This window comes from Pteropus alecto, unplaced genomic scaffold (assembly GCF_000325575.1).
Source record: "Pteropus alecto unplaced genomic scaffold, ASM32557v1 scaffold45, whole genome shotgun sequence".
NCBI lineage: Eukaryota > Metazoa > Chordata > Mammalia > Chiroptera > Pteropodidae > Pteropus > Pteropus alecto.
This window is the reverse complement of record NW_006442491.1, coordinates 28,160,204-28,183,076: the sequence shown is the minus strand read 5'-3', so window position 1 is coordinate 28,183,076 and position 22,873 is coordinate 28,160,204. Positions and strand designations below refer to the sequence as shown.

The 22,873-nt window shown below is 50.5% G+C and overlaps 1 protein-coding gene across 4 annotated transcripts; it reads right to left on the bottom strand.

Moving 5' to 3' along the window:
* Positions 1–429: 429 nt before the first annotated feature.
* On the bottom strand, positions 430–22,873 carry GDAP1L1 (ganglioside induced differentiation associated protein 1 like 1). Of its 4 annotated transcripts, none has more exons than XM_006921827.2 (6): positions 22,627–22,805; positions 14,733–14,935; positions 13,577–13,750; positions 9,129–9,226; positions 8,215–8,329; positions 759–1,169 (listed from the first exon to the last, which is right to left on the bottom strand). In XM_006921827.2, exons 1-6 carry the CDS (start codon positions 22,803–22,805, stop codon positions 826–828), a joined length of 1,113 nt encoding a protein of 370 aa, XP_006921889.1. In that variant the 3' UTR covers positions 759–825. The 4 variants fall into 4 exon arrangements, with proteins under 4 accessions (XP_006921890.1, XP_006921889.1, XP_006921891.1 ...); XM_006921826.1 differs by having other exon boundaries at positions 800–1,169; positions 14,733–14,925; positions 22,626–22,873; XM_006921828.1 differs by lacking the exon at positions 13,577–13,750 and having other exon boundaries at positions 430–1,169; positions 14,733–14,925; positions 22,626–22,831.

Here is a 22,873-nt window from a genome sequence, read left to right as displayed (position 1 = left end):
AGGTTCATCTGCCTCCAGATCCACCCCTGCACTTGGGCCAGGACTGACCTTCTAAGGTCAACATGGCTTTTACTGAAAGTCCACCTCACATGGTGGGAAAACTTAACTCCAGGTGGGAAGAGAATGGTGGATGCTGCCTTCAGAGATTACTGGTGAAATGCCAAACCGAACTCACTGGCCGCATCAGGAGGGGGGTAAGGGTGTGCTTGTGGTGTCGGTCCCACTCATGGCCTGGTGGTTGGATGCCACTGCCTTGGTTCCAGCCAGTGCTGTTTCAGTCCTCGTCCAGGAGAAGAATGAAGCCCCTGCCGATCTTCAGGGGCTCCCCACGGGGTCTCCGGATCTCTAGGTCCCCGCCCCCCACCACCCGGAGGTACCACTTAGAAGAGTTGAGTCTTGATGTTGGCTTTGTCCTGTGGAAGAGTTCCCTGGGCGAGAGGGAAGGGGACGAGAGGGTCAGGCCCTCCAAGCCCCCAGCACCTCCCAGAATCTGGGCCTTAGTGGGTGAAACAGCCTCGACTCACCTCAGATCCTAACCAGTCCCCACAGTTCCATCTTGAGACCTTGAAGCGAAAGAAAAGGCATTCGTGTTTTGTTTCTGCTCTCTCTCTCTCTCTCACTCTTTCTCTCCTTTAGTAGAGCCGTGGCATTGGCGACGTCTACTTCTAAACTATGGAATGTTTTCACACTGACGATAGAATTACTCTGAACGAGGGGTGGGGAGGGACTGTCCAAGTGTTCATGAAACAGTGCGTTACTGAGAGCTCACTGGGGATCACACAGCACAGAGACACCGACAGTCAGACACCAAGCCTGGGCCTGGCTCTAGATGTATTTTTTCTTGAGGTACCAGTAGGCAAAGTAGCCCATCCCGCCCAGGGAGCCCATGAGGAAGGAGGCCCCAAAGAAAGATGGCGGTTTCCTCTTGACCAGCCGGAACGCGTTGGGAATGACGGCCGACAGCAGCGTGGTATGGATGTCACCGAGGACTTTCCGGAAGGCAAAGCGCTTCTGGACCCTCTCAAAGAAGGACTGCAGGTTGGGCCGGCTGCCATCTTCCCAGTATTTCTTGGACAGTCCCAGGAACTTGAGGCGGTGCAGAGTGGCTCCCAGAAGGACGTCAGCGAGGGTGAAGGCACAGCCGCAGAGCCACAGCTCACATTTCTGCCCTAGATTAGGAGAGAGAGGAGATGGCGGGTGGAGACGGGGGCGGGGCATCAGCTTTTCTCCCCTCGTACTCTCAAATCCTCTCTCCTCGACTCCTCTGGTGTTTGTCGGCCATAGTGTCTCCCCAATGGCATTCACTCCTCTACAACTTTAATGATTTTCGCCATACTCTTATGCTACCCCTATGATCATTTTTTTTTTTTTCTTTAAACCAATTGACTTTTTAAGTGCCAGGACTGAGCTTTGGGACTTCAAGACTGAGATATTGGGCAACGAGGAGAAACCAGGGAAGGAACTTGAGAAGGAGCCGCCTGGGATGTGGGAGGTGACCCAGGAGAGTGGGGTGTCCTGGGAGTCAGAAGGAGAAAGTGTCCCAAGGGGAAGGGACTGCTCAGCTGTGCTCAGATGCTGCAGAGAGGTCAAGTAAGAGGAGGTCTGAGAATGGCGTTTGCATCTGGCAGCTGGTGACCTTGAAAAGAGCAATTGGAGTAGATGCTTGGAAAAAGTTCAAGAGAGAGGGGGAGGAAAAAAAATTGGCACTGGCAAACAATGAGCACTCCTTCAAGGAGTTTTGCTGTAAGGGGAAGGATACACTAATAATTTGAGACAAGTTAAGAGTGTTTTTGTAAGTTGGGAGGAAAAAAAAAAACATGTCAATGGCACTGATCTAGCAGAGAGGGGGAAATGATTCCACAGGAGCGAGCGGAGAGAATTACTGATGTGATGTCCTTGATTGGACGACCATGGATGGCACCTAGTACACAAGGAAAAGGACTGGTCTTAGCTAGTTGAGGACAGTTCATCTCAAGGGGGAGTGTGGGGATGCCATAGTCCATCAAGTCTAAGTTGCTGTCAAATATAAGACATCCACCTACAGAGGACAAACAATGCCAATTAAAATATTGATTGTAAGAAACATTCTAATTTCAGAGATGTTAACGTATGATTTAGCAAAGATGCATCTTAGAATTGATAAAACACAGTGTATATATGTACACTAATGGTGGTGGGTAGGTAGTTGTGGGGGTCAGAGCTGTGAAGATCTCTTTCTAATGCTTCCATTTTCTCAGTGATGTAGAAAGAAAGTGGTCAGTTGAGAGTGAAGATGTGGGCAAAGTGTCTGGAGGGTTGAAGAGAAAGGAGAGGGTACTAAGCAGTCATCTGGAGAAGGGACAGTGGGAGGCCTAGGGAAGCCGGAAGTCCATCTAAGGTTAGTGGTCATAAATTCAAAGTGAGAGCAGCCAGCACTCTGTGTGTTTCTCCAGCCATGTTCAGGTTCACAGACGCTGAGTAGGTGAACAGTTGGACTTATCCTGGCTTGAGGTTTTGCAAAGTGAGTAAGTATGATGGAGCAAGAGAGGGATAAGGGAGTAGAAGGTGCAGGCGAGGGAGAGCTCATGATAGTCAGGGAATTACTGCCAGGTACACAGGGAGGTGAGTGTGATGGGGGTGAGGCGCAGTGGACGGAGGCAGGGTCGAGGGGTGGAAGTCCCCAGCTACAGCCTGGATAAGTGTAGGCAGAATCAAGAACAGCACCAAGGACTGAGCCCCGGGGCACTCCAAGGCTTAGATACTGAGCAAAGAGAATAAACCAGCAAAGGCCCACAAGGAGGAGCAGCCTGTGTGGCGGGAGACAAACCAGGAGAATGTAGTGTTATTTCCTTAATCCTCACAACAATCCTATCAAGTAGGTGCTAGAATTATCCCTATTTTACAGATGAGGAAACAGGCACAGAGAGGTTAAGTAACTTGGTCAAAGCCACATAGCAAGTAAGTGGCAGGCAGAGCAGAGTCTGACGCAGGCTGATTCTGGAGTCTGTGCTGTAACCACGTTACGCTGCTGCTTTCGACGTGCAAATGAACGTGGACACATGCATGTATCTCTACTTACACTCAGGCCCTGTTCGATAGCTGCATTCTTTGCTTAGGTCTGTGGTGGCGCCGTCTGTGTCTGTGTTAAGCATGGTTATGCATGTCTGCTCAAATCCGTGCAGCTGATGGTGTATATGTATGTGGATATCCGCACACGTGGGCGTCTGCGTCCAAGTGGTGTGTGGATTACCACATGTATGATGTATGAAGTGTATGCCCACATCCATTTGGCCATTCGCCTGCAGACAGATGTTCGTAAGCACGTATGCACGCGTCACTCTTTAAGCACGTCCATGCCTGTGTTTGTGTTGCTAGGCTAATACTGAGCGCCTACATGTGGAACTATCTGGCATGTCCCTAGAGGGCCTGACCCCTTCCGTTCCTCCCTCCTCCAGTTGTGCGAACCCTTGGCAATCCCAGCCCTGGACGAACTCCATCTTGTGCCTTCTCCGAGTCAGCCAGCCGAGTCTGCTGGAAACAGTTACACTGACCAGTTACTCTTTAAATTCATGACCGCAAAGCCCAAGAGGGCACTCAGCACTGCCCGGTCCTGTAATAGTTCTCAAGCGGGCCCGCTTCGCCCTCTCCGTAGAGACAATTGCACATCTTCCATCTTTTCTCCTCATGCCTCATTTCTCTCTCAGCCGATGACATCACCTCTTGCTTCATTCAGAAAACAGGAGCCTTCAGACATGGAAGCCCTCACTCCCCACCATGAAACCCACAAACCCAGGCACACGCCTGTGCCTTCTGCCACGCTCCTGATACGACCGTGGGCACGATCCGCATACTCTCAGGGCCAGGCCTCTGCGGTTATCTGAATCTGTCACATGCTGCGTATCTTCCTGTCGCCTTTCTCGATCCACTGTCTTCTGTTCTCTACGCTGCTCTGTGCTCCTGGAGGACGACTGGATGGATACCCGCCCTCTGGCTCTGGCTCCGTGGGTTTCGGCCAATGGGGAGCAGTGGCAGAAGACAGGAGGGTGATGAGAGTGAGGTCAGAGTCTTCCTTCCCTCGATTTCCTCTCTGTGGGTTGCCGTGGACGGGCTCTATCTCCAGAGTGAAAGTGACAGCTCCTGTCAGGGGGCCTTCTCCACATAGCCTCTCTGTCCACGTTCTTGACACTGCTCCTACCCCTCACAACCTCAGGCCCAGGATACCACGCTTTTCCTTGTGGTTTCCCGGAATCCTGTCCACATGTTTGTAAACAGTTTCTTTATTAGGCCTGCTCCGATGTACTACCTTCGAGGTGGCCCTGTTTCCTGGAGGGGGAGGGGGGGGCTCTGCCAGAACCACACGCCCCCCCGTCCTCTCACCGACTTAGCATCTTCGGTCCTGTCATTGCTTTCCCTTTTCTACTGGGTCGTTTCTACCAGCCTGAAAACACACTCTCGTATCTCCTATCTTTAAAAAATTCCTCCCTTCACCCCACGCCCTTCTTCAGTCCCCACCCCATTTCTCTATTCCCTTCTACAGCCAGATTTCCCGAAAGAGGTGTCTATACTTGCTGTCTTCATTCTTCGCCTCCCATTCACTCTTCAGCCTTTTGCCCCCACATTCCAGTGAAATTGCCCTTAGCGAGGTCACCACCAGCAGCCATGGAACGAAATCCAGGGGGGGCTTTCCTATCCTTGGTTTACGCAGCCTCCCAGCACACTTTCTGGGTTCCTAGGACCTGGGGTCGTCCTGCCTCACTGGCCACTCCATCGCAGTCAACTTTGTCTGCTTCTCTGCTTCTACCCGTCTCTCAATGTGGGAGACCTCAGGGCAGCGGTGGGATTTTAAAATATGCCTTCAGATATTCTTCCCTTTGGTGGAGCCTAATTTTCCTCCCCTTGAATATGGGTTGTATTTCATGATTTGCTTCTGAGGAAGAGAATGTGGCAGAAGTGATAGTGGCTTCCAATGGTAGGTCATATAAAGCATTGTGGCTTCTGCTCGCTCTTCCATTCTGGGATCACTCGTTCAGGGGGAAGTCAGCTGCCGCGTTGTAATGAAACTCAAGCAGCCCTGTTGAGATGCCCGTGTGGTGAGGAGCCGAGGTCTCCTGCCAGCAGGCAGTCGGGGAACTGAGACCTCTAGTGAAGAGCCCTGTGAATGAGCCATCTTGGAAGCTGATCCTCCAGCTCTAAGGTCTGCAGCCCCAGCCAACAACTGGACTGCAGCCTGCACCACACAGCCCCGATTAGAAGCACCCAGCTAAGCTGCTCCAGAATTCCTGATCCACAGAGAATGGGTGATACAGGAAATGTTTTCTGCTTAAGCTACCAAGTTCAGGAGCGGTTTGTTACATAACAATAGATAACTAATACGGCAGGTCTCAATCTCTCTCTCCACTCTCCTAGATGAAATTATCCAATTCTATGGCCTTGAGCGCCAAATATATGCTGAAGATTCGCAAGTCTCTATCTCCTTTGAAAGTGACACTAGAATATCTAATGGCTTATGTGACATCTCCCCTTGGGTGTCTCAAAGGCACTTCAAACTCACTGTGTCTCAAACTGAACACCTGGGACGCTTTCGCCCATATCTATATCTGGAAGTGGCTTCATTTAGGGTCTTAACTGTGACATTATCAGACCTCCTAGCCCTTGGCTCTGCCCCACAAGGAGAGAAGTGGAGGGTGTGAGCATTCCCCCCAGAAGGTTTGAGGACACCCTGCTGGGTAAATGAGTGACAGAGACCATGTGGGCCCAGCCAGTCAGAACTTTAAAACTCATAGGCACTTCCCTGGGCCTCTGCTGCCACCTGCAGCCCCAAAAGGACACAAGGTCTGCCCGCACCTCTCCACGTTAATCAGCCCCAGCCATGTGGTCATGGGGCAGTGCAGTGCTGCCTGTTGGAAGACCTCAGGACAAAACAGGACAGGAGCCTCCCAGGCTAGGATCACCTGAGGACTGCCTATCCACAGAAATTCTCCAGGACCATCGACTCTGGCCTCCACCCAGGTCAGACCCTGCATCGGCCTTAATTACAACAGCAGCTAATATTTGCAGACGCTTCCATACCATATGCCGGGCAATGTACTGAGGCCCCTACATGCATTTTCTCACTGATCCTCACAACGGCCCTTTTACCAAACGGAAGAGGCACCATAACTAGTGCTTAAGAACTCGACTCTGGGAGCCAGCGTTTGAATCTTGGCTCCACCACTTCTATTTGTGTGACCTTGGGAAGGTCACCAAACCTCTCTGTGCCTTAATTTTTTCACCTGTTAAATGGGGTTACTCATATTACCTACCTCCTGGAGTTGTTATGGGGATTAAATGAATTAAAATATATGAAACACTTAGGATAGTGCCTGACACACAGTAAGTGTCGTTAAATATATAAATTGTTATGGGCCGAATTGTCCTCCCACCTATATTCCTATGTTGAAGCCTTAACCCTGTAGTATCTCAGACTGACTGTATTTAGAGGAAGGGCCTTTAAAGTGGTGAGTAAGTTAGAATGAGGTGGTTAGGGTGGGCCCTAATCCAATCTGACTGGGGTCCTTATAAGAAGAGGACGTTTTGCTTCAGAGACGCCAGGTGTGCACACATAGAGGAAAGACAGCGAGGATGCGGCCATCTCTAAGCCAAAGACAGGGGCCTCAGGAGGAACCAAACCTGCCAACACCTAGATCTTAGGGTCCCAGCCCCCAGAACTGTGAGAAAACAAGTCTCTGTTGTTTCAACCATGCAGTCTGTGGTATTTTCTTATGGCAGCCCTACAAAATTAATGCATAAATATATAAGATAGACCTGAGAATTAAAGTCACCCAGTGAGAGAATGGCAGGGCTGGGACTCTGTCTGACCCCAAAGGCCAGTCTTGGAACCACCATGCCGTTTGGCCCCTGAGCACTCTTTAGTAATTGCTCCCTTCGGCACCCTCACTGATGGAAACGAGAAAGTTCCTCTTGAGGTCTGTGTTATTCTTCCTCAGTTAGCTGTTATCATGCTTTTTTTCTAGAGAGGATTGAAGGCGGCTGGCTTCAGTACACATGCTAATGTCTCTGCTCAGGCTTGAGGTATCTGTGTGTGCCTGGCGCCCAGGCCTCAGTTGTGAGATGCTGGAAGAACACTGGACCCATCGAGAGGGAACCTGTGCTTGCCTTAACTATGCTATTCACAAGCTGCGTGACCTTGAGCAAGTCACCTCACCTCTCTGAGCCTCAGTTTTCTCATCTGGAGAATTAGCTGTCATATGTGTTAAACTAGTATGTTCCAGGCACTGTGCCGAGTGCTTTTAATTTTTACAAGAGTCCAACGAGGGGGGGTTAAGGTTTTAAGCTGCATTATTATCATTCCATTTTACAAATGAGGAAACTGAGGCTCCGATAGGGAGAGCAACTTGTCCAAGTCACACGGTGCAGGCAGCAAAGCTGGAACTCTCACTCGAATCTGTCTGACTCTAAACCCATCTTTTAGAACACTGTGCTCCGCAACTTTCCGAGGTACACACAGTAGATGTGTGTATGTGTAGCCTTGGGTGTAGCAGCACATGTGGCATAGGCTCCATAAATGTGTATAGTTGAATAAACAAGATAACAGGCAGCCTAGAACAGAGCAAGGGGAAGGTACAGAATGACGTTCGAAGAAGGGCTGTGGCAAAGATGGTATGTCAAAGGAAAAAGGAGCCGGGTGGTGTCAAGAGGGTGCTCCGGGTTGGAAGAACTGCAGGGGCAAAGGTGCGGAGGTGGGAATGAAGCTGGTGTGCTCAGGGGCCAGAGAACAGATAGAGTCAAGGTCAGAGTCTGCGTGAGCCTGGATGTCTGGCTGCAGCATGAATAAGCCGTAATACATCCTTGAGCAGGGGAAAGGTCACCATCACCACCATCATTATCACCTTCACCAACCTTTATTAAACGCCAATATGTGCTACGGACTGATCTAAGCACTCTACATGTATTATTTCATGCAATGTCTCAGTATTTCTCTGAGGTAGGTCTTTTTACTATCCCCATTTTATAGATGGAAACTAAGGTCAAGGGAGATGAAGTACTTGACCCATGGTCACTCGACTAGTGAGTGGCCAAGCTAGGACTTAAACTTAGGTCTTCCGACTCCATGACCCACAATCCTAACCACCTGGGAGGTCCTCTGAGATCTTTTGAAAAAAAGGTTGTGACTGGGCAGGGTCAGGGTGGGTTGGATGGGTGCCAGCATCCACCCACCCCAGGATTGGTACCCACCCTCGTTCTCAAGCTTCCTCTTCTCCAGCTCGGCCTCAATCTGGTCCAGCACCATGGCCAGCTCTCCAAGGATCTTCTTCAGGTAGCTCACATCGTCATGCTCCAGGATCTTGGCCTGGGGGTAGGATAGGCAGGAGTAGAGGAGCTGAGTTGGTTTCAATAGAGCTGGGATGACTAGAGCTTGGCGTAACCCCCTTCTGCAAACCCAGCATCCAAATATCCTCTCAAGAGTATAGGATGCCATGAAGGTATAAAGTGCCCTCATCTGGCACTCGCAACGGTCCTGTGAGCTTGGCTGTCCTGCTCAGATCCCTTTCATGGGGCTGGTACTCTCATATACCAGCTGCTGTGAGAGTTGGTTGATAGTAGCTCATAGCTGCCCCTTCTCCAGAGAATTGCTCTTGGCCAATAAAAAGCAGTCCAAAAATACTCGGGAGGTTATCCCACACCTTTCAGCCCTTCAACCCCTCTGCCAGGCAATCTGTAGCCAATGACTGACTAGGGATATAAAAGGTTGGTCCCTTGCCTCAAGGTGAGTCGACTATATGGTGCCACTTACGCTCAAGAGCTCCCTGCGGGATCAGGTGAACTTGGCCCCTTCCTTTTTTCTACCCCTCCCATCCTTACTGGGTTCTCCTCAGAGCACTCCCTCAGTACCACACTTACCCAAGAACTTCTGCTCAATGCTCTGCTTTTAGAGACATAACCCAAGACATGAGGAAACTGAGGCTCCAGGGGGACAGTGGCTTGCCCAAGGCCAAATAGCCGATAAATGACAGAGGATTGGAAAAGAAAGCCAGCGGATTTTCCATTTCTTGTTAGCAGCTGATCCTCTATTAGAACCAGCTTCTCCTTGTTCTTTTTCGTGGAAAAGATGGTGAGAAACAGAGATGAGCAGGCTTGGAGGCACTCACCATGAGCTTCTTCTGTTTAGAAAGGTAGGGCTCAGAGAGCTGGGGTTCTTCTTCATGGTCCAATTTCATGAGGTCCGTGGTGGCATTGGCTAAATGTCCTGGGGAAAGAATAGGAAAGCTCTTGTCCTTTTGATACCCAGTGTCACCGCATCCCTTCCCCCACAAACTTGGAGTGGGTCCCATCCAAACACTGGTCTGGGAACTAACGCTATCGAGAGCTAGCACTTAGTAGGCATAACAGGCTGCAACATAGGGATGGATGAGACGCCATCCTGCCCTAGGCTCAGGATAGTGGGAGAGACAGACACATAAGGAAATCTCTATGACCCAGCAGGATCAATGTGCAACGAAGGGTGAAACAAAATGCTGTGGCACCCAGAGGGCCAGCTGCCTGAGGCACAGGCATCAAGAAACCTCACTGAGGACACTACTCTTGGGGATGAGTAGTTTTCCAGAAATGGATGTAACTCTAGACTTGAACAAGCTCACCTTTCAGCGAGTGTCTCTCCCAACCCTCCTCTGCAGTGTGGAAATAGGTTCAGAGGGGCTAAATAACATTCCACACTAGGAAATGACAAACAGGTTTTGAACCTGGATCTGCCTGATTCTTGGCCCAGTTCTCACTCACTACCCACAAGGAAAAACGTGTTCATTGCAAGAAAAACTGTAAGAGACCTTTGGTGTCCTGAAACTTCCACCTCTGGTGGAGCAAGTTCCCTGAAGATTTAGGGACTTGGTGAACCATCTTTCCCAGGAAAACTGGCCTTGATGCCACAAAGGCAGGGGTGACAGAAAGTGGGCCCATGATGGACTTCAAGCCACACCTTGAAAATTATTCCTGATGGGAAAGAGGAAGTGCCCTATCATCTAACTTTGAAAAATCTTTGAAAGTCTAACTGTAAACTGTGGGTTTTACAAGAGAAAAATATAAATTTTCTCGTATTTCACTTCTCCCTTTCAATCCTCTGACTATCCCTGTTAATCTCTTGCCTGGATGATGTTGACTCACCCCCTGTCACCTGCACTCTCTTCCCTTCAAGCCCTTTTCCCCATTTCTGCCAGAGAGATCTTCAAATATACATTTGACCGTGCCACCCCCTGCTTAAAATCCATCCCTGGGTCCTCACAGCCCTCAGCTAATATCTAAGCTTCTCAACTTGCCTTAAAAGACCCAGCGGGATCCACTCTCCTCTCTCCTCACTAACTCCATATTTCACTGAGTTCCTGCAACTGTCCCTGTCTTCAGATGGCAACATTTCAGCCACTCCAAATGCTTGCCATTCCCTGAAAATGCCCTTCGAGATCCAGCTCAAGATCACCTCCTCCTTGAAGCCTGATCCCCTAGAAGTTCTGACCACTCCATCCGTGCCTTTGTCCTCCAGTGTATACCGTACAGAATTCTGTCAGAGAATTCAAACACACTAGTTAGAGGTGCCATTGCACAACTCCATTCACACTGTAGTCTATGTGAAAAGCGACCCCCGATTTGTGCAGTGTACAACCTGTACTGCTGTACATGGAGACTTTGATGCTAATGTACTTATTTCTGGATGTATATGTCTCCCACTAGAATCTGAGCTTCTGGAGAGTAGCAGCTATGTCAGATTCATCTCTGTTCTCTTATTATTTTTTAGGTGAGGCAACCCTCGGTTGACCTCACAGATTGCCAAGGACCTTGTCAGCTTATAATCCCTTATTTTTTTTTATTTTTTATACCTACAGCACCTGGTCTTTCTAGGTGGTCTCCCATCCAAGTGCTAACCAGGCCCGAGGATTGGGCTTGGTCAGGGTGGCATGGCCGTAGACTATCTCTGTTCTCTTAAAACCCAGTACAGACTTGGCAGAGAACATGAATGTTGAATGAATGAATGAATGAATGAATGAATGGAACGAGTGAGCAAATGAGTGACAAAAGTTGTTCGGCTCCTCCCTCTGAGACTTCACCGTTCACCACCCTATCTCCTGGCCTGATAGAAACCCAATAAACACATTTCCAGATCTTTTAGTCTATGTGAAAAGTGACCCCTGGATTTGTGCTATATTAAGCCTCATTGATGTTTTATAAATGTGAAGGTCAAGTAGAGCATCTTCTCTCTTGCCAGTCACCGGAGCTGCCTATGTGGCTCTCTTTAGACTCAAAGAGGGCAAACCAGGCCACGGGGAGCAACCTTGGACTGACTGGAGGGTCACTGCAGGATGATTGGAGGGTTCTGCATCTTGTGAGATCTCTGCTCCCTCCTCCCCAGCTAGGCTGGAGCCCTGAGATCCTCTCTGTCTCCTCAAAGGAGGAGGCAGGCTGAGTCTACTGTGGACCCCTTACTGCCTTCTAGGCACATTCGCATGGCTCAGGGAAGGAGGGGGAATGCCTCCAGCCCCCAGAAACACTTAAGGACTGCCGCCACCTAGTCCAGGCCACATTATTGCTCGACTGGATGATAGTCAGGGTGTCCTAACTGCTCCACCCATCCTTCCCTTCTCTCACTTGAGTGATCTTTGTAAATGCAGATCCGAGCATGTCACTTCTCATCACTGTTTCTCCACTGCTCTTTGGATAAAATTCCATTTCTGCCAGACCTACTCCCCAGGCTCACACCACAACCACTTGCACGCCCTTGGGCTACACTTCAACCACTGAACTTCCTTCAGTTCCCAGAACACAGCACCCCTTCTCCCACCCTTGAACCTGAAAGGATTCTCCCTCCCCTTCTCCTTCTAACTCCTGGTCATCCTTGCATGTTGCTGCATTTCAGATTCCTTCCACCACCCTGGAGGGCATCTTCTATGGTCCCACAGCCTCCATGCTCCCCTTATCATACCACTAATAGATACTAGATTAAAATTTTAAAAATTCATTTGATTTTGAACAGGTTATGCCTGCATACTTGTTTAAAAATTCAATCAACATTAAAGAAAGCACAGTAAAGAGTAAATCTCTCTCCTCTCAATCTGTAGTCCCTTAGTTCTGTTCTCCCACAGCAAGCACTATTGGCCGCTTCTCGTGCATCCTTCCAGAAACACTTCGAACTTTTACAAGCACCTGTGTATCCACTTAACCCCTTCTAAAATATATTAACGATGGCACGCTAGATGCATTTTTTGCCTTCACTTTTTTCCTACTCACTAACATATCTTAGAGGGTATTCCAAAGGCTTAGTAGTTTTTAAACTGCGGCACAGCATTCCATTGTATGGGAGTACTAGAATTTATGTACCCAGTTTCCCAACTCATGGACAGCTGCATATTTCCAACCTCTTGCTATTACCATTTATGCTGCAATGAATGTCTTCAAACTTCTTGGTGCACACATCCAGTGTAACTGCAGGAGAATCTCCAAGGTGTGGGTCTTTTTATGCCAGACCACCCTCCTGTGAGGTTGTTCACATGTACTTGGTCTCACACTGTAATTACCTAGTTACTTATCTTTCTACTTCCATGGAACTATGACCCTGGGATGGTAGAAGCTGTGTCTTCCCCATCTGTCCCTTGTCCCCTGACCAGGGCCTGGGACGTAAGAAACCTCATAAACGTTATTCACTGAATGGGGACGAGACTATATAGATCAATTCTGATTCTTGTTTGAGGATACTTTAAGGGGACGAGATTGAGTTCCACAGCCCGTACCCTTCCCACCTCCGAACATCCGCCTGACTCCTTTGCGAGGTAGGAAGTGACCATTTACTGAGCACCTATTTTCTACTTAGAATCATCCCTTCTCGTCTGTCTATAGGATCCCATGGTGTCTGCACAGAGCCTGGACCAAAGTCTGTAGACAGTTGCCGATGGGTAACTTGATTTAATCCAATCCCCATTAACTGGGTGCTGGAAACAAAAGGATGAACTAGGCCATGGGCTGGCAGTTAGGACAGTACATTGGTGATGCTTGAATCAGAAATCAGGGCATATCTGACTTCTTGCCATATCTGGGCAGCCTTCCTTGGTGACGCCAACCCTGATGTCACTCAGTGCCCTGGGATACCAACCACAGCTCTGACCTCTCTGGACCTCTGACCTAGGTGTCTGGAGTTGGGACTCCTGTGGGGAGGTGGCCCAGCTCCTCATGGACGAGACAAGCCTCTGCGGAGCCTCCGTACGGGATAGCAGGACAAGAGAAGGGGCCAGGCGAGGGGAGTGGGGAGAGACACTACCGGAGAGGGACAGACCTATTCAGTGCCAAACAGGATGAATGAGACGGAAGGTCCGAGGGAGCGGTGGAGAGAAAGCAAGCATGAGGCAGAGCAGGAGAGAGAGAGAGAGAGAGAGACCGAGAGAGATTGAGAGAGATTTACAGAGACAGAAAGAGAGAGGCAGAGACAGGAAGAGGGAAAGAAGGAAGGAAAAGGAGAGTAAGAGACATGAGTGAGAGCGAGAGGAGGAGGGGGGAGGATTCCCACCGAGAGGCCAAGAAGGGGTCAGTCAGGGGGCTGGTGCGCCCCACGCCAGGTACTCACTGCGGATCTCGGCCGTGGCATACTTGGGGATCATGGAGTCCGTGGTGAGCTCGGGGTGCAGGATACAGCCGTGTGTGTAGGCGTCCATGGGCAGCGCATCCAGCAGCTCACGGTACTGCAGCACCCGCGCGTGCTGCGGGCTGCCCACCTCGGGCATCAGGGCCACCACATGCTCTGCGAGGCACAGCTGGGACTAGACTGGGGGCGCAGGCCCTGCCTCGGCCACCTGCCCCCGATTCAGAGAGGACAGCTTCTGGCACCCTATATACCCCGACCCCAGCATCCTGGAACCCCAAAATGTCATGGCTCGGCAGTCCCTGGCCCATCTCCTTTCCTGGACTCCTTGAAATAAAGTCCCCACCCAACTGACGGGGGTCCTAGTGGTCCAGCCTGCCTACCTGGTCTCACTGGAGCCCTCCGAGCTGTCCCCTGACAGACTTCAAGAGAAGCTGGAAACCTGGATGTCCAAAACTAAACTCTCCTGGATTTTGAAAAGGTGGCAACTAATTCATATTCTTTTTAAACGGTGCATGTCTAGGCCCTGATCCCCTCTCAGCTGCTGTCTGCAGCTCTGCCATGGGCAGGGAGCTCCTGAATGGAGCAAGGCCAGAGGGAGGAAGAGAGAAGGGGGCATAGGGCTCTGCGGGGTTCTGCTCCTGGCTGCAGGGTTCTAGGTTCATGTCTGTGGGTTTCCTGGAAGTCTATAACCCTGACTATGCTTACAGGGCTCCAGGGGGCTAGGCCTGTGGGTACCCTGGCATCCCTGGGAGATCTAGGCCCTGTCTGTGGGGATTTAGAAGGGAGCCTGGGTCTTGCTCATGCCTGAGGGGCTCCCAACCATCTGTGGCCATGCCTGTGACATGGCCTCTAGAGTTCTTGGGGAAGGAGGCTATAGCACCAGAGCTCCAAAGGGGGCGGTGTCTGTTCTTTTCCAAGAGTACTAGGGAGTGGGGGTGGTCTGTGGGATCTCCAGGGATCTGGGACTATGCAGTTCCTAGAGGGCATTTGAGCCCTGCCTGTAGCCCCGTGGTTCCTTCTGTGGGAGACTGGGCCTTGCTCATGGCCCCGGTGGGTTTCCCCAGGTTTTCCCAGGCTTCCCAAGGCCACGGGACCCTGTCTGGGCCTGGGGGGCCCCTGGTGGCTGTGGCAGCTGTACCTCCTGTGAAAGTGCGCTCCACGTAGTCGATGATCTGGTCGTAGTCACTGATGATGTTGTCACGGTGGATGATGACAGGTACCTCCTCGCCCAGGTTGAGCCGCATGAACCAGGGCTCCTTGTGCTCACTCTGCGGCAGGCTCACGTCCCGCTCGTCACAGGCCAGGCCCTTCTCCGCGATCACCAGCCGCACCTGCAGGCGCCAGGGTCAGAGAGGGGAAGGCGGGCGGACACACGGGGACACTCTGCCCAGGTGGGATGGAGCATATGGGGGAGGGAGGTCAGAGGTCACATACAGGAGGGGACACTGTTGCTTCTAACCCATTCTTGGGCAGCTGGGTAGGGGGCTATCTCTCAGGGGTCTGGGGCCTGGAGCTGGGTTTCACGGCTGGACGTGCTCGGGACAGAATTCCTGTTTCCGCTGTGTGAGTTTGGGCAGATTCCTTAAACCTTATGAGTTTCAGTTTCCTTATTTGCAAAATGGAAGTATTAATAGTACCAACTCAGTGTCTTGTATATAAATGGCACTTGATTCACAATTACCATTAGCATGATTGGGCTCTCGACCTGGCCTCTGGGGCTGGAGTTGGCCAGGAAATTTGCAGAAATTCTTATCATCATCAGCTAAACTTTTCAAATTATTTGAGAAACAAAATGAGGTGAAAAGTAATTTGCTAATATAGGTTGAGCCACCCCCAAACAACTTCGCATCTGGTTGTTAGATGCTCACAATTGCCCCCGAGAGGTGAGCAGAACAGAAACTAACTTCCTGTTTTTCGTGATGAGAAAACTGAAGCCCAGGGAGGGTGAGTAACTTACCCAAAGTTACACAGCAATTTAACAGCAGACCTAAACCTGGAAGCACTGGTTCCTGACTCCCAGACCAGTGCTCTCTGCCCTGGGGGCTGCTTCCAGGGAGTCCTGGGCCTGCCTGCTCCTTAGTCTCCCCCTACATCTCTAGGGGTTCACAGACAAACGTTTTAGCCAGTAGAAGCCAATGGAGAATCTTGAGGCTAGGGCATGTCCTGACCCAGTCCAACATTTCTGAGCTGGAAGACAGCGATCACCTAGTCCAATGTTCCCCTTCCTGTGGACTGAGACTCAGAAAGAAGGCGGCACTTGTCCAAGTTCCCCCAGCAAAAAGATGGCAAGTGACTCCACCCCTTCTGAGCATCAATATCCCCACACACCCAGGTGGAAGCTCTGGGGACTGGGCATCCCGAGCCTCCCTCCCGGAGGCCGCAAGTTAAAAACCCAGAAGGGGCAGCATGGGGTCATGTTCAGAAGCTTTGACTGGGTACCAGACTGTGTCAATTCAGATCCCAGCTTTAGCACTTACTCGTTGGATGACTTGGCTTAACTAATAGCTTTACATCTGTGTGCCTCAGTTTCCTCACCTGTCCAAGGAGAGTTTCACTAGCAATTCCCTCAGAGGGCTGATGTGAGAATTATATAATTAGTCCTTGCGGAATGGTGTCCAGCATACAGTAGAGGTAATGTGCCTTAGCTACCTGCATTAGAGTAGGTTTTGGAGTTAGACAGACCTGGACTTGAAGCCTGGGCCTACTGTTTCTTTGCTGTGTGACCTTGGGCAAGTCACTTGACCTCTCTGATCCCTAGTTTCTGTGAAATGAGGACTATAATCACTCCTTCAAGGCTGGCTTGAGGTTGAGATGGGATGATGTGGGTAAAGTTCTAGCGCAGGAAGTTAGTACATGGATTCTAACATCACCATTATCACACAGATACACATGCACACACAGACTACCCTGTACCCCCGGTTGATGTCCTAGCATGCTTTATGCCCCGAGCTCACAGCTAACGAGAACACCCTCTCCTGTTCGGTGAACTGTTGGGAGGGAGAGATAATTAGTTCCCAAACCCACAACTCTCATTTGCAGATTCATTTGCTCCATTAGCCAAAAGCAGGTCCTGCAGATGGCACTGGGAGGCAGGCACCCAGGTCCTCACCCTAGCTCTGCCATGGCGACGCCGTGTGACCTTAGAGCTATCACTGACCTTTCCTGAGCCTCCTCTTTCTCATTAGTAAAACGAGAGGCTGCAGCCCTGCTGGGAGCTGATGCTACATTCAGACCACGCAAGAGACAGGGCTGAGGGAGGGAACTTCTGTGTTGGTCTGAGACAGGGAAGAACTGTCGCAGAGAGTGAGCTCCTGGGGGTGGCATCTGTTGGGTCTGGGTGTGTCAGTGTGTGAGTGTGATTGCCTGAGTGTAAGTGGCGACTGCGTGAATGAGCAAATGTATGTGCATGTCTGTGTGTGCATACGCGTGCATGAGTGTGGGAACGTATGGATGAGTGTACCAGTAGGTGTAAATATTCAAGTACTGTGTGAGCGCCTGTGTGTGTGTATATTTGAGCTCATGGGTGGTGACTGTGCCCTGGAGAAGCCCCAGAGCAGTTGAGCCTGGAGTTCATCTGAAGCCAAACCACCCCATTCCCTTCCTGCCTATCCTGGCATCCTCCTGCCTCAGAGATCAGGCTCCGCCCAGTCATCCAGCCTCTGGGCCAAATCGGGGCCTCTGAATGGATGGAAACAGAAACCAAACTAAGCCTTTGCCCTTGGCAGGTCCAGACATCTGGACTCTGTCCGTCAGGGCACCTGCCCCCCGGGACCACTCCCAGCCCCTGCTCTGGGACTCCAGTGAGGATGCCACATGGGGACGCTCCCTGGGGAGGGGACTATCTTTAGAGGCATAACAGCCCTGCTTGGAGCTGCCTCAGGTCATGTCGGCAACTGGCCAAGGAGACTTTCTCCTTTAGCTCAGCTGCAGGCCAGAGCCATGTGCCATCCTGCGGGGGAAGGGTGTATGGGAGGAAGCCAGGCCCAAGGGAAGGGCATGCAGTCACCAAGGCCATCTGCCATCTCTGCCTCCTGGGAGCTGGACCAGACTTAGGTGGGCACCACTCAGTATGAGCAGATATCAACCATCTCTGGTCAAGCTGCCTTCCCTGTGGCTGCCTGAAATTCCACCGATAGATGTTTCATTGTCATGGTCAGGCACTCTCTCTCCTCACCCAAGCCCCTGTTTACGAGGCAACTGTGATGGGTTGGGTTGATGTCTCTTCCCAGCCATTAGTTGCTGTGTGACTTTGTAAAAGATACTTAGAGTCTCTGAGCCTTAGTTTACTTATCTCAAATACCTTAGTTTTAATTAATAAACTTTGTTTCTTAGTGCAGTTTTAGGTTTACAGAATCAAATACTCTTTTTTTTTTTTTAACATAACACATATGGCTTATGAATTCATCACTTTCCAACATTTATTTATCAAGTGGCTACTCTGCTAGGTCCTGTTTTAAGCATGGAAGACTCAGCAGTGAACAAAGATCCCGGCAGACAAATGATAGGCAGTTAAAATGATAGGGTATGTCAAAAGATGATGAGCATATCAGAAAAAAGAAAAAATTACAACAGAGTAAGGGGAATTGGGGATGCCAGAGGATCAAGGAGACAGGTGACAATCTTAAATAGGGAGATCTCTCGGGGCTGGCCTCTCTGAGAAGGTGACCTTTGAGCAAAGGCTTGAATGAAGTGAGGGAGTGGTCCACAAAGGGGTCTTGGGAAGATTGTTTCAAGCAGAAGGACAGCCAGTGCAAAGGCCCTGGGTCAGGAGCATGTCTGAAGTGTTTAAAAAGGCCGTGTGAGGAGCCCAGCATGGCTGGAGCAGGGCGGACGGGGGAGAAGAGAAGAGAGGAGGTCAGAATGATCATGCACAGGGACTTATAATCGAGACTCCCAGACCCAGGAGTCCACGAATAAATTCAGGGAGTCCTTGAACTAGGATGGAAAAATTACATGTTTATTTTCAGAAATCTCAAACTGACATGTAGCTTTTTCTTCAAGTTTGAGTGCAGCATGGTAGTGTTAGCAGGGCCTGTTATCTTGTCACCACTAGGAATCAGATGTTTTCATTACTTCACAATTGTTGCAGTTAAACTCATCACAAGTTCAACATCACAGTAGTTACCAGTCCTGCCGCTACATCATGTTATAGAATGGGTTAATATGGAAACATACGTCATTATATAGCAAATTGTTTTAAAAATATGTCATTGGTTTCCCTTCTAGTCTGATAATCTTATGTATTTTATTATATTCAATTAAAAGCATTATTCTGAAAAGGTCCACAGGCTTCCCGAGATTGATGAGGGGTCAGGGTCTGAGGCCATTATGAAAAAAGCTCTGGCTTTTTCCCTGAGGGACGTGGGAAGCCACTGCAGAGTGGTGAGATCTGCAGTTCTCACCTGTGGGCCTTCTGGGGTGGGCTAAATGGTCAAGTACAGACGTATGGACAGGTCTGGAGGCCAGTGCGCAAGAGCTTGAAAGGCAAGGCCAGGGTGGGAGGTAGAAGTCATTGCCATGTCTAGGAGAACTCTGGGAGACCTGCTCTGTCTTGGGTATTAGGACTGGCCCCTGGCAGTGCCCAGACCTAGGCTTCTGATTCCTGGTAGCCAAAAGCTGGGCCAGGGGCTCCACATAGGTACATCCAAAACAAGGGCAGAGCCTGAGAGGATGCGGTAAGGGAACCTTGAACCGGGTTTTGCTGTGGGGAGCCAGGGATGGTTCTCTGAGACTCACCCTGGTGGAAATAACAACATTCATAATAGCTAACTCTTACATAGCACTCTTCTGAGACTTTTACATGTATTAACTCATTAATCCTTACAAAAACCTAATGAGGTAGGTACTAGCATTATGCTCATTTTATAAGAGTAAACAGGTGCACAGGTAGTAAGTAGCAATATTGATTTTTTTTTTGATTGGCTGGCATGAGGACAGAAGGATTCTCAGAGGGCTGGAGGCACACAGAGAGATAGGACAGTTCTTCCTGCCTAGCGACAGAGGGAGGCAGTTTGTATCAAACATGTCCATTTTCCTGTTGTGGAAACTGAGGACCAGAGAGAGGCAGGGCTTACTTGAGGTCAGACAGCCAGTGAGTGGGAGCGCCAGCTCTAGAATGCTCATCTCTTGCCTCTCTGCATTCTTTGCCCCTCCAAACCTCATCTTCCCAAAGTAGAAGGGGCAGGAGGCAGGAACAGCCTCAGAAGCACCCTAACATCTACATCAAATGATCACTTGTGAAATTTCACTATCAGCATGCACTTTTCTAAGGCATTGAGCTAAGTGTGTGACCATGTACATCATTCAATCTTCACAACCCTCTGCATACTTCTAAGCATATGAGGGACCTGAGACTTAACAGAGGTGAAGACACTTGCACAAAGTCACTGAGCTGGAAAGTGGCAACTTTGACCTCATATCTGATAAGCGTAAGTACACTTACTGAGCACTTGCTATATTCCAGGTGCTGTGCTAGGTGATTTACACAGATTTATTTGCTGAATCCTCACAAGGACCCTATTGGGGAGGCACTATTAATATTTTCAATTTACAGATGTGGCAAGTGAGATATGGAGGTTAAGCAACCTGCCCACGATTACCCAGCTGGTCAGTGACGGGGCCGAGATTGAAGCCTGGGCAGTTTGGCCACAGAGTCTGGGCTCTGCACCCCTCCCTGCCCTGTTGCCCTCCAGCTCTGGAGTAGTCCCCAGATGCCCCATGAAGCCACCACCATGCCTGAGGGTGGGCTATTTCTGCTACTAATAGTTCATGTGCCATTAAGGACAGACTTCTCATGTGCTCCACATGCTACTGGTGTATAGGCAAGGCCCTTCAGGATTGAAAGGAAGGAAGGAAACTCACTGGCTAAGCTCCTACTACATGCCAGGCACTTAATATGTGTCCATGTCCTCTCAATTCCCCGAGAATTCTGCAGGGTAGTCCCCTTTTACAGATGCACGTGTTGAGGCATAGAGAAGTGAACTGACTTGTCAAATGTCACACAGCCAGTAGCACCCAAGATGAGCCTGGAACTCAAGACTATCTGACTGTAAAGCCCATGCCCTTTCTGCCAGGTTACATGGCCTCTAGAATCCACCATGGGCCTTTGGGCAGGAGGAAGACCCTGGATGGTATGGTCAGAGGCTTGGTCACAAATTGAGTTGCAGTGAGTGGTCTCATCCTGACTAATGGACCACCTTGGCCCTGAGCTCGGGCTGAATAAAAAATAGTCTCTTGGAGGAAGTGCAGGAGGCTCTCTCCGGGCATGGTAATGGGGAATGCCATCCCTCTGCCTCCCATCCAGTCCCAGCCACTGGGTCTGGTTCCTGAGGTTCTGGGTGGGAGGAGATTCTGGCATCTGGAGGTCAGACTGATTCATCTCTAGACCCCCAGCAACTTGCATAGAGCCTGGCACACAGCAGGTGTTCAGCACGCATATGTAACATTCATGGACAAATCCCAGTGTGACCTTGGTTAACCTGACCTCTCCTTTACCTGGCACTTCAGCGACATCATAATATCCATTATTAGAGGCTTGGCTCTGTGCCAGGCACTGCCATCAGCACTTTTTGTGCATCATCCCATTTCACCACAATAGCCCTCTGAGGTAGGCACTGCCATTAGTTCCATTTTACAGATTATAGAACTGAGGCTTTGGAGAGGCGAAGTGATCTGTCCAAAGCCCCACAGTAAGTTTTTTGGAGAAGATGACTCTTCCACTGGGGATAGTTTGGCTTCAGAGTTCATACTCTAAACTGGGGTTACTCAGAGGGAGATGATTGGACCAGCTTCATCAACATCACCTGGTAGCTTCTAAGAAATGTAGCATCTTGGGCCTCACGCCAGAGCTACTGAGTCAGAATATCTGGGGTGGGACCCAGCCATCTGTGCTTTAACCAGGATCGTGCAGTGATTACAATGCACACTCAAGTTTGACTAGTCCGCATCTAGAACGCTAAGTTATACCACCTCTTCAACAACCCTCTCATTAGTACTGAAAGGGGTTGGAATTCGACGAGGTAGCTATTGTTATTATCATTATCCCACTTTCCGGATGATGAAACTGAGCCTGGACCAAGACTGAAACCCGTCTTTTGGTCCCAGGGCTCTTTCTCTTTACAGACACCGTTTCTCCATCTGGAAAATGAGTGAATGCAACGAAAGGATCTTCCAGAGAGAGGAGTCCGAGGGTCAGGCAATCAATGGGGCCTGAATTCCGGGCCCTGGCCATGGTGCTGAATCCGTGCTCCACAAACGGGTAAGCCGCCCCAGGTGAGAGATTGCGCCCCTAGAGGCACTCCTGTCTTACAAACGCGGTGCCCTGTGCTCACCCCCAGGAAGCGGGAACCCCAATAATTCAGCACCAGCTGGATTCCCAACTGTCCCCCGCCCCCCAGCTCCCCTGGGTCTGAGAAGGAGCCGAGAGGCCATCTGTGCCTTTAAGAGCAAAACAGATCTTACGACCGGGCAGGTCTGAAAAGATGAGTTAACTCCTTCCTTTTCACGACAAGGTGTGGGGGAGGGGGCTAGAATAGACCCTCTAAGCCCCAGCCAGAGGAAAGCCCCCAGCCAGGCAGAGAGAAAGAGGAGCTGCGACCTAGAGGGCCTGTAGTATTCGAGAGGGAGGGCCTACAATGGACTACCGGGGCTGGAGGCTGGACCCCAGGAAGCGCTCCTCCTCCCTCCCCGCCGCAGCCGTCCCCTCCAAAAGGCCGCCTTTCCAGCAGTGCCCATTCCCTTCCCCATGCCTTTGTCTCTCTTCTCAGCCCTCCAACGGACCTGGTCTTTCTGGAAGAGAAAGAGGATGGATATTCCTAGAATTGGGGCTGGTGCTCCTGGGGCCCAAGACAGGGCCAGTCACCTCCAGGGAGAGCAGCCCGGCGTCTCCCGTCCTTTGGCCCCAAACCCCAGATTCCACCCTACAGTCTCTCGCCAGGTCCTCAGACCCCTTCAACCATCTCCTCCTCCCCCCCAGGATACTCTTCCCCAAGCCTCCTAGCACATCTGATTTCCCTGCTTTCTCCGGCTGTACCTTCTGCGAGCTGAAGGACTGGGTCCAGTGGTACAGAACCAGGCTCTCCTTGGGCCAATGGGCGGGGCTGGCTGCCTGGGGCGCGTCGGGGGCCTCCGCAGGCTTGGCCGCATCGCTCTCCAGCGCTGAGATGGGCCACCAGCTGCAGTTGGTGGGGGTCAGATTGTTGGGGGTCGCCATGACAGCCCAGAATCAGAGGAAGGAAAGAAGGAGGCTCAGGCAGCGGCGGCTCTCTCTCGCCCAGCATC